The 12166-nt window shown below is 49.7% G+C and overlaps 1 protein-coding gene across 9 annotated transcripts in view; it reads right to left on the bottom strand.

The window, feature by feature from the left end:
• Rbp6 (RNA-binding protein 6) overlaps window positions 1–12166 on the bottom strand; it is an 805438-nt gene that overhangs the window by 139338 nt on the left and 653934 nt on the right. For all 9 annotated transcript variants that reach the window (XM_017901077.1, XM_017901076.1, XM_017901084.1 and 6 more), the window contains one exon: window positions 11939–11987. In XM_017901077.1, the coding sequence (XP_017756566.1) occupies window positions 11939–11987 (49 nt within the window). The remainder of the gene's footprint in view (window positions 1–11938; window positions 11988–12166) is intronic.

The following is a 12166-nucleotide window of genomic DNA, read 5'->3' as shown; positions in this document are numbered from 1 at the left end:
AGGCGGCAAAAGGAAGGAGGACACCTCGGCGATGGATTAAGCTCGCCGAAGCACGAACGAGACGAAGGGGTCAAGTTGGCTCGGATGAGATCAGCATTCTGGATAGCGGATGAACACGGACGGATAGAACGGCAAAGGGACGAAGACGGAAGAAGATGGTGCTGGAAGACGCGCGAGAGCTGCGAGAGAGACACTTCGCGACCTTCCGGACCTCTGCACACCGCTCCAACCGATCCACTCTTCCCTTTCTTCTCGCTACGCCGAGAAATCGACGCCCTCTACCTTCTTACTCTCCTTCGCTCTTCCTCTCTGCCTCCCTGCCGCCTCTTCTCCGAGCGATCCTCTTTTTATCCGGCGTTGAAAGAGCGCCGATAGATAGGGGCGGAAATTCGTGAGGTAGCTTCGATCCAGTGCAGGTCCACGAAATTGCAGCCCGGGCGGCTCAATTCAATCGCGCGAGAAACTCGCGCTACCGATGCTTCGCGCCAGGGTGTGGGGCAGGATGCGAAACGATGGGCGGGGTGGTGCTACGGGAAATACGTTTACGTCTATGGGATCGTGGATTATGCGGCAGACGGAGCGGATTGGATGATAAATATGTGCGGCTGTGCGTGGTCCGCTGGATGACGCGAAATGGCGTCGAGAATGAGATTCACGGGCGAAATTGAAGGAAAGAGATTGCGGTGCTTCGTTGTCTCGCCGAGTGTGAAAATAAAATCTTCCGATAGCGTGCTTGAGTCGCCGAGAGGAAATACTCGATAGAACGCGTTGATATTCCTAATTAACGAGTTTAAACACAAACTCGAAACCCTGAATCTTTACACTAACCTTTTAAAAATTCCACAAATTAGCACATGGCAATGACAATTCGATCGGCTGTCAATCCCAAAATTCCCTCGCGACACCTCCTACTCTAATAACCCGTACGTCACAAATATTAAAAAAATTTCCAATTTTTCCAGATGCAAAAATTTCCCATCTTCCTTTCGCTCGATACACGCCATCTATTCCATTCGAATTTCCGAAAAACTTGGGAAATTCTGAAGCGACGGTTCCCACGGTCCTCGTAGCCCCAACGCGCTCCCGTACTCGCCTCGTTTCGAGCTCGATTCGTATCGTTCAACGAGGAAATATTAATAGAGGAAAGGAGAAAACGCGTGGAAACTTAAGCCGCAGTATCTCGAGGATTTGATATCGAGAAGACGGGCAGAGGCTTCGATGCAATCGCGCGCGAAACGCGCGCTGCGTCTGGCAGTTGGTTAAATCGCTGTAGCCCGGTGTCTGCGGAGGAGCGAAAAGGAGAAAAATCTAGGAAGGGGATAACGGGTGGGTGGGAAAATCGCAGGAACGACGTGGCAAAGGAAGCGAGGTAAAAGTGGCGGGACCGTCTTCCGCGTTTCAATATTTCAGAATCTCTTGCACCCTCTGCCTCTTTCTCTACCCCTGTCTCTCGCGTTCTAGCCACGCGACGATTCTCTTCGCGTCGAATATAGCGGACGGTCGTAATGCAGGTGACAATTGGAGCGTGTCAATGCTCCATTGCGAGATTCCCGTGGCAGAACGGGAAAGAACCGACCCTCCTTCGTGCACCGGCTTTCTCTTCTCTATACGAAAACTGCCCGGATTACGTTATGCATGCTGGATGTCGTGCGCCGACAGTCGCGTTCCCTATCTCGCTGATAAGGATTCGCCATCTCGTCCGTGGTTCTGGATCCAAGGAAATCGCTGAAAGTCCGAACAGAGACGTCGGTCGTCGACGTGGAATCTCGCTGGATCCATTTCATTTCCCGAGAAACGGTGTCGCTTGCGTCACGGATGGTATATCCACGGGGATCAACTTTGTTTTTACGTCGAACCGGCTTTACTTTTTGCTACACCCCAAGACAGGGATATTGGTTATCGTAACTCGAAAGCCAGTGTTTGTTCCGTGGATTCGATTCCAAAGCGGTATATAAAATATCATTTTAGCCGCGGCGACGGAATTTCGGAGTGTCGGGTCGTTTCCCGTCGTACCTGAGAAATTCTGCAATATTAACCCTTTGCGATCGAGTGTCGGCAAATAGTCGCTCAATTCTGTTTACAGCTGACTTGGAGACGTATTACGAAGTAGCTCGCGTACGTTTGTCTTTCTGAGTGATAAGATAAGCATGGTATACTAAACAAATAAATGATAAGACAATGAGAAGACACACGATACAAAGAAATTAATCCTTTGCACTCGACGATTTTTTTACCAAAGAAGGAAAGGAGTTCAAAGATTTTCTGTTACAAAGCTGACGATATTTTTCTGAGCAGGAATAAGAAATCGTATGATAATTATCACGTAGAATTATTTGATTTCCATACCTCGCACACCGTTACATTATCTGAAATTTTACATGTTTATGAATATCGAGCTTCGAAATTTTATCAAATGGCGACTGAAGGGCGCCTCTCAAGTGCAAAGGGTTAATGCATTTGCAATTTGTACGACGCTTGGTGGATCAATTAGTTGAAGATTTTCGTGACGCTAATACCAAAGATCCTTCAACTTCTGGAACTGTAGAAAGGATGAATGGCCTTTTATATTGTAGAGATAGAGTGGAACACGAATAATATAAAACTATTTATTAATCATAAAATATAACATACAACGCGCGGTGACGGTAAAGACTACGAATATAATCTATCTATTAACTAAACTCTTATAACTACAACGACACAATTATACCTAACAACACGTTTACACTTAGCAACACGAATACAACTAACCACACCTTTTCTCACAACTCTCTCTGCTAACTCTAATATACTACACGTACTACGACAGACTACACACTCTCGCCCTTGCATCCCTATTTAAAAGCATACATTCTATCCTCTTTCATACCTATTCTCTCTTTCCAATCACACTTTCCCACGCACTCCTCGCAATCTTACCCTCAGCGGGTCACTTAGCCCAAACACTCAAACGCATTCCTAAAGCCACACTTCACTTTCATCCGATACATTCATAAACATCCCACACGATCCTAGCGCACGATCATTCATCCTTTCGCACGCACTCTAGATAACACTCATCCTGCGATACCACAATATATTTTACCTGGTAAAATAACACAGGAAGAAGTAAAGACTGTGTAGCATGTTGCAATCGAAAAATCAAAGGTGGAAGAAGAGAATCAAGGTATTATTGTGCTACACTGCTGTCCTTCCATCCTACTAACTGGTCTTGCACATAGGCGATTGCTTCGAACTAAATATGTTTTTCTTGGATTTTATTAAAAAGTTTCAATGTATATTTTCTCTATTACGCGCGTCAATACCTCCTGCCCAAAGTCACGCTTGCTTGTCAGGCCACTCGGATCGTAAAGGGTTAAAAGACGGGATTTATTTCTGATAATTGTGTTTATCAATTCTTTGACCGTTTCACCGAATCGAGCTTCGACTTCTTTGCGTTGCAGGGTAATCGTGAATAGCGCTCGAGGAAACGAAATTTGCGTTCCTGTCAACGAATATATCACTGCCACGCCTCCAAAGAGTTAATGGATCAAGTATTATTTGTTCTCTGCTGGAAACGTAATTAAAAGTTAAATATTTCTTACTAATAATTACACGAGTAACTTTAGCAATTTACGAAAGGAGTTTCGAAACACGAGTCGATAATCGCGAGCATTTATCGCGTCGGCCCTCGAGGTATTTACTGTAAAATGTTCATTAAGATTGTTGGGAAGATACTCGAACCGTAAATCAAGGAAAACTGGCTTACTCCTCGATTCTCTTTATCGCGACGTTGTACACCAATCCTTAACCGATTCCAAAGACTCAGTCTCCGCTGGCGATCAGATAAACGGACCTCGAGGATTCCTCGCGGTGACCGATAAGACGTTGCGGATAAATATAACGCAGCTTCTGATAAATTGTACAACGAATCTTGAAACCAACAGCGTGATCTCGAAATTTTTCAGTGTAACGCTATTCATTTGCAAAAATCGAAGGCCCGGGCTAAGCTTATTCCTTCTGTAGCGACCATCATTCTCACCCTCGTCGTTAGATGGATTCCTACTAAAAGGAGGTTCGAGGACTTTCTCGCAAGTCCTCGGTGAATCCTCGACTTCCATAAAATACAATGCCACCTAAATCTTAAATCCAATGTCACCTAAGTATCCCCGTCTAAGGCGGGGCCTGATGAGTCCACTAGCAGGCCCAGGACAAAACGCTAATCCCTTTCTTTCCCTTTCATCCCTTCTAGCATTACCGTCACATCGAGGATACCTGCGACAAGCCGACATCAACAAACATGGGAGAAGACCCCCACGTATTTAATAAAATCTCATATCTCTCGTTAAACCAGTTTGCATTTGTAAAAGGACGTGTGAACATCGTCCGCTACCTTCCTATCAAGGAAGAGTTCGGACGAAACAGTGCGTGTTGACGAAATCGATGTCGAATCAACAAAGAATAGACAAAGGAGTTCAAAGGATTAACTACTTGCGCTGGAAAAACGTGCCACGCACGTCGTAATGATTTTGTCGCAGAATCGCCAACGACGTGGTACACACGTCGTCAGGCAATTGCCACAGAATCGCCAACAACGTGGTACACACGTCGTCAGGCAATTGTCACAGAAACACTGGACCGTTCTGGCGTCTGTGAATTTCTTCCCAAGTGGTTAATATAGCAAGTGGAGGCTTACTCTCACAATCGGACTATTTCTAGATAGCGTCACCTCGAGTCACGGAATGCAAAAGTACGAACGAAAGGAAAATGGGAAAATTCGAAATGGGAAATCATCGAGGACCAGCGAACTCGAGAAGGAAGGTAAAAGGGGCCATCGGAAGCGGGATATTTAAGCTAAATATCGACGTGGACGAGTCAACGATCCTTTACGTAACATCCACGACCCGTAACCATCCATCGTTCAGAAAGTTTCCGACCGGTGGCTGGTCGACTTCCGCGATGGAGTTTTCGAAAGTTGCAGCGGCGCGCGAAACCCTATTCTGATAGCAGAGCTCCGAGGCAGATACTCGTCGCTGCTTGTTCCCAAAAGACGATGCCTTTAGAGTTTCTTTGGCCGATTAAAACCCGGCTGGCCCGGCAACGGAGAGAGGAAAAATTTTTCCTGCCACGCGGAGGCCGAGATCCTTCATAGAAGGCACGATATTTTCACGAGAGCCTCGCATCAAGCGTGTGCACCGTGGGGAAAACTTTTCGACATGCTTCGACGAATACGGAAATTTTTTAACTCTTCCGAGTCCCTTGCTTCGCAGCGGCATGTGTCTGCGGCGTGTTTTCAGGGCACGCCGTTCCGTTTCTGACGATTCTTCAGCTCTTCTTAACCCTCTACGTCTCTTCGGAGAATCGATCTTTCTTTAAATATAAAACGGCGTGTCTCTCGCGAGATAGTGACAACTCTTCTCCTATCCTATTCCAAGATTCGCGTATATATTTCACGCGTGAAACGGTAATGTCGAACACGCGTGAATATTTTATACACGAATTCTAATTTCCATTCTAAAAGCATCAGTGATATTAACCCCTATCGGACGCTAGCTTTCTATACGTGATTCTCACTAGCTTGCACCTGATTTCGGCAAACATGCGAAAGATTTCCGTCTTGCCACTTCCCACGTGACGCACAAATGCAGCGACAAAGTACCGTTGTCACGTGAAAGGTGACTTACGACCAATAAGGGTTAACCCTTTGCACTCCGAGCAATTTTTAACATGACCTATCATCAACCCCGAGCTTTTATAGTACAATGTTTACCAAGCAAGTAGCATTCCATTTTCACCAATTTTATATAATATTTGACATAAATCCAGTGGAATTCTAGTGTAGGAGTTACAGACTATCTTACAATGTCGCCATAGCGATGACAACAGAGTGCAAAGGGTTAGAAGTTCCCCTCTACTCCACTATTTCAACAGCCAAATCTTTTCTTTCCATTTTCCAAAGACGATACAAATTTTTCCCCCGCAACTTCCCCTATTTTCCCCGAACTTCCACCACCCTCGCCTCGTCACTCGCGTCCCATTCCTCGGTAACCTTCGGCCCCAACCCCAACCCCAATCCTCCGGTATCACGTATCTCGTATCTCGTATCTCGCGTTCCAAGAGCTTACCGATCGCGGGCACGCGATTACCAATCGAGAAGCAACAACGCGGAACTCTCCGCAGAAATCAATCTCGGGTTTCAGCTCGACTACGCGCTGCAGGGCCGTTCTCGCGGTGGCTGAGAGCGCGCTATGCGGAGAAAGATAGTTGGCGATAGATCGGGATGCGATCCCACGGGCTGGTCCCGCGCGTGGCGCGCACAGAGGAGCGGAAACCGGAGCGAGTGCTAGAAACAGCTTGGAAACTATTCGGGACCGATCCGTGGCGCAAGTTGCGAAGCGACGCTGCAACTATTCGGAGCAATGGGCGGTGCATACGTGGGCGAGTCGGAGCGTCGGGGTTCACCGCGCGTCATGCGAGTTGGCCCGACCCTGCTGCACGAATTTCTCGTCGACTCGACGCCGGAAACGACGCTGCTGCCGCACCACCGACTTCCGAACCGTCTGATGCTACCGCGGCCGGGATTACGTCAAACTGGCATAACGCATCCGGTCGGCACACTCGCTGCCTGACTGCTAGCCTCGCCAACTTCCACGGACTTCGGCGGAGATTCTCCTTGTCCAGCCAAGAGGAAAGCCGGCTAGCCCGGGTAATTGCATCCACGGCTGGGTCGCCACCCTGAGACACCGGGATTCCGAGCTTCGTTAAGTCGAGACTTTGCGACTCGGTTCCGTCCGTCGCGATTACACCGTCCAACGAATCTCCCTGCCGGTCGTTGCTCAGAGACCTCGCCGGGGCACCACCCGGGTTGCCTTGATTGCGGGCAACGAGTTGCTCGCCGAGACTCGTGACGAGAAACTGTTGAATGACGGGGACCCGATTGACTCGGAATTTGTGGAAAAATCCGAGCGAAAGCGGGGGAAGGAGATGGTCGAAGACCGGGTCTAAATTTGGAGTCACTTAGTCAGCGTGTTCTGAGGAAAAAATCTAATAAAAGACGCGGGCATCGCGTGGATTTCCAGTCACGTACGCGTTGACATGACAAATGATCCCGTGCATTGACGCGCGAGCCGCTTATTGAATAATTCAGGCAGAAATTAAACACGGTTGCGTTTTCGAAGGCAAGAAGTTTGAGGCTCCATATTGAGCGGCTCGGCCATTCTTTCGACGTTGCGGGCCCTCGGGACGTTCCGGGGAGTTGAATCTTCGCACGGACATTAACATTCGAGCGATCATTAACATTCAAGCTGGCGTGTTCCTTCGAACGGCCAGATGTTCCCGGTATGGAATCAAGGATTTAACAGTAGCAAGAAATTTTACATCCCCGACAACTCCGAGTTCGTAAATATATAAACCGCTTTGCTCGCTCCTCCCATGTTCCATTACCGGTTAGGCCAAACTCTCTAACCACGTCAGCCCTCGAGGCAGGCCTCGTAAAAACGCGTGTTCCGAGTCATTAACGTTCTCCGTGCGGCGAATGGTCTCTCTGTCCGTGTGTTCGCGTGTAGGCCAGAAAAGAACGTTCATCCGACGACTCTATAAAGCTCGGTCCGGTTTTAGCGCGATTTTCCCCGGGGACAAGCGGAATCTTCCCGATAGCCGGCGATGCGCGAACGGGAAAGAGAGATTCGACCAACGATCGAAGAAGCTGGACGCGTTCCTTTGACGCGCGCGTTCACGCATGAGTAGGCCGGGTCCTTCTTTTGGACCATCGCCGGTAGGCAATCAAGGAGGACCGGTGGAAGCCGCCCTGGCCCTGGCCGAACCGATGCAGGAACACATACGTTCGTTCCAGGAGCAATGTGCCAGCAATTTATGACGAGGTACACACGTACGAACGCGCACCTCCACGACGATCTAGCCCCGTCTGTACGCGTACCTAGATTCACCTACGTTCGACTACGTTCGACTACGTTCGTCTACGTCTACGCGCGTCTATCGCACGCGTGTGTGTAGGTGTGCAGGGCGGAGGCGAAGCTACGGAACCGTGGCTTGCCTCTGCCTTATAGGTGCCCCCTACCCGTCCTCATACCCTCCCATCCAGCCGCGTAAGGGTGGAGCTCACGAAGAGAAAATCCTTTGGCCAGCGAAGCTTGGATAATCGCGCCTCCGAGCTATAGTCGCGCCTCTCCGTCGGAGAGGCTAGCACGGCAGAGAGAAGACACGCTTTGCTGCAATTGCAGCGGCTGCCCATCCGCGTGGAAATCATAGCTCGCTGCGGGACTCGAAATTGTCCGGAAACGCTCGGATTCTTCTTTCACCGGGGCCGACACGGCGGTGGCGATGGCGAGGGCAGGGGGGCCACGAGGGTTCAACTTCTTCGGGGATTTGAACGTAAAGGGGTCGCGCCCGGTACCATCGGCGACCATCTCTATTCTCTTCCTCCCTCTCTTTCTTTCTTTCTTTGTAATTCCACGGGCAGCTCGAGGCTGGCTCGTTGTTCCGCCCCGTGTCGCCCCAGCCTCGATCCCGCCGGGTCCGATCGAAATCGAATCTGGGTTAGAGCGCGACGTTGAACGACCTTGAACGAACTAGAGCCGTTACCGTCACTACGACGACTATCGAAGGAACGATCTCGACTATCCGGGAATGTCTCCCTCCGTTCCTTTTATGTCACGATCGACATATGTTTCGCGATTAGAGTCGGTGCAGGGGAGTCGCTTTCTGGGTTACAGTTCCTCGTAGCCTTGCTTCTTTTTTCGTTCATCTTCAAACGTTTTCTTCTCCTCCGCGAGCTCGCAGGTTATCGTAGGATCGAACTTCACTTCGATGTCCACTTCGTTCCCTTTACTTCTTTTCGGATCCCTAAGATATCTGTCTCCCGACACGGAACAACCTCGTGCTCGTCGAATGTTTGTACGTGTACGGTATATCGTGGGCGTGGAACGAGCCTAGTTCGCAGGGACAGCTAACGCCGAACAAGATCCATCGCGTGGCGTACCGTTGATTGCGTCCAAGCCGCTGTTCGCGCATCGTTCGCTGAAAATCCCACGATAATCCCCTTAGGGGTCAGAGACCGGCTACGGAAGTACCATATTGTGAAATCTGCCGGAGAGCAGTAATGTTCGAGGTTCGAGGTTCACAGACTCGTCCGATGGTGGATGGTATTAGATGTCATCGCGAGAGAGATTACGCGCCGCTTTGAAAGAGCCTCGCCATCCCTTTTGCACCTTCCTCTTTCCTCTTTCTTCCACCTATTCTCGCCCCAACCGCACCCCCGGCCACCCTTTCTTCTCCGGAGGTACGTCGCTATTTCACCTACTCCTTTCCTCGGTGTCGTCCGTTTGCTCAGACGTACAACGCGTTTTCCCTCCCCTCTCGTCCTGCCTGCCACCCCCGAACGCTCTCCCACGCCCTTCCGCGCCCCCTGCGCGCTCGTGGCGGCGGGAAACCCCTGTGGCATTGAAGGGAGCCAGCTTTCATATCCCATTTGCCCCTATTTTTCATAAGCGATATTAGAATCTATCACCGAGACCCGGCAGGCACTCCAGTGGAGAGCCGACGGGATGGAAACGAATCGGGGGCCAGGGCGGGAGGGGCAGCTCGGATACCGTTAAAAAAGATAGAGAGGCGCCCGATTATCGGCCGGGAGGGGTACCTCGATCGCTGACGATTATCGACCCCATTCAGCCACCGACGTGAATGGATCCAGGCTCGCGACAGCCAGACCCTTTCCATTCGTATTCCGTCTCGTCTCGCTCGTTCTCTCTCTCCTCCTGCTCCTCGTGGCAGGCGAAAGTTCGGTTGTCGTATATATTACCGGGGCAGCCTGATATTTCATTCATCCCGACGCCGGGTCGTTCGAACGTAGATTGGGACATCGATCCAAGTGCTTCTGTTTGATTTTTCACAAAGTTCCGTATGGTTTCGCGTTTCGGGGGTGTATAGCGATATTTCCAAGCGTATCGTACCTTCCGAGTCACCGAAAAGACCCCGACAAAGTGTACGCAAGAGGCAAATCGAAGAAGCTGACGGAGAATAATTTTGCTCCACTAGGAATTTATCAAACGCACCGAAGCAATCACGGAATATTCGCTACGTTTCGTTGCTGGTTCCACACCCTAGCTTATCGCTTATCGATCTATTAGAGAAAGGTTAATAAATATGCACCAGATCCGATCTAGTCATGGGCCTTTGACGTCGGTAACAGGAACGATAACGTTCCAAAAATAGTACCGTATTATTCCGAACTGTTTCGATGGAGCAACTCGGTCAGGATATCGCATCGATCATCGGCGAACGTTCGGGGAGCCAGTAATTCATATCGCTGCCAACAAATTACAGGTATTAGAAGAAAATCCTTTACGTCGCTTACCATCGAGCGGCTTCCAAACGAAAACTAGTCCTCCCTGCAACGAGGCTTGTTTCTTAAGAATTTATTCATATCGTCGTTTATCTGCCGATCTACGCTATCGCTGTAGCAAGACGGAAACTTAGGGTGCCGCGCGAGACATTCGGAACGACCTTCGTCAGCGCGAAAAAACACCGCGGGATAACAGATGGTGTTATGCAAATTTTAAAGACTCTCCCTCGATCCCCCCCGCTCCCCTCTTTCTTTCTTCTCCTTTTCCCTTTCGTTTCCTTCTCGTGTTTCTTCGTGGTCCCTTTTTCGCTCGATTCCGTTCGGCTTCTAATCGAGCCACGATGAATTTACATTTTCCGTATTTTTCCCACCGCGAACGGAATTCCTCTGGTCGTTTGTACACGTGGTACGCGCGCCGGATGTAAATGCCCGGCCGTTTCGATTCCTGGCACGCGTTCCTTCTTTTATTCTTTATGTTAATCGCACCTGAATAAAAGCCCGCGCAACCGGCCGCCGCGATCGACCTATTGTTATGCGTGACGCGATCCACGGAAATTCAAAGATGCTACCGCGTTCATGACTTCTCGAAATTCTGCCAGGTCGACTGATAACATCTCGCGGTACCTCGGCGTTTTCGTCTAGCCACGCCGCAGAGGGCACATCCGCTGGGATCCGGATCGTTTCGATGCCAAGAACTCGAAGGATAATCGTTTGGATTATCGCAACGTGACGAAGAATTGACAAATCCTTCGCGATTTCGAAGAATATTAAATATGGGAGAAACGTAAACGAGAAATAGAGAACGATCGATTATCGACCGCAATGATAATCGGAAGATCCCCTTTGCACACACGCCATCTTGTAAAATGCGCACGAAGACCTGCATCCGAGGAAAGCAGAAAAATGTCCTGCTTGGATCAATTCCGAGATACCGAAGACGCGAGGACTGCGTTGATAGCGTGAAATTTGCCGGTTTCACGGGAAATCGCGATTAAGTCCTCGTCGCGTAGGATCGATGGTGGAAAAACACGATCGTAGACTCGTCGCGACGCCCTCGTCGCAAGAAAGCCGGGCGCGTTAACGTTGAATCACGCAATCACCGTCGTGATTAACGGTCCGATTGATCGCGACGTCAAATTAATGTTATTTATCTTCGACTGCACCGACGTTGGCGCATTGGCGTCGCGCGTATTACCGTAATTACTAATTATAGTTTCGAGCCGGCTCGTTAATTACCCGGTGCGCGATCCGCGCGAGTGAAACGCCGGTATTATTGACTCGCTAAACAGAGAACAGTCTCGACCATATTTTCAGCATATTTGCGCGAGCGGCGAACTTGCGTGCCACGCACACACGGTCGCAGACGCAGAACGAAATTTCGCCCGCGGACGCGCGTCGTCAGCAGCCCTCTGTTGGCGCGCGAGTGCGAGCGTACGAGCGAGCGAGCGGACGAGCGAGCCAAAGAGCGAGCGAGCACGCGTTTTAACGATCACCGGTGATTAAACAGCAATTACCGAGCCGCGGGTATCGAATTATTGTATAGCGAAGAGAATCGACTCGTTCCCCTTCTCTCGAGAGAAGATCATAAATTTCACTCACCTCTGTGTCTGCTGGTTTGCTTGTCGAACATCAGCATGGCATCCTCGATCTGTAATTCGAATTAAAAAGAACACGTTAATTGCCACTCTTGTTGCGCTGGGAATTAATTTTACGTGTTCGCGCGGACAGTCGGGTTAGGCTCGCGAAATCCAGCCGGGGATGAAATTCGACGGGGCTGGATTTTCGGATCATTCTTTTAATCCCTAATTATCGAACGACGAGCCCGAT

The sequence above is a fragment of the Eufriesea mexicana genome, unplaced genomic scaffold, assembly GCF_001483705.2.
Source record: "Eufriesea mexicana isolate 0111107269 unplaced genomic scaffold, ASM148370v2 scaffold1385, whole genome shotgun sequence".
NCBI lineage: Eukaryota > Metazoa > Arthropoda > Insecta > Hymenoptera > Apidae > Eufriesea > Eufriesea mexicana.
The sequence above is the reverse complement of the archived record's forward strand: the minus strand, read 5'-3'. Positions and strand labels throughout refer to the sequence as shown.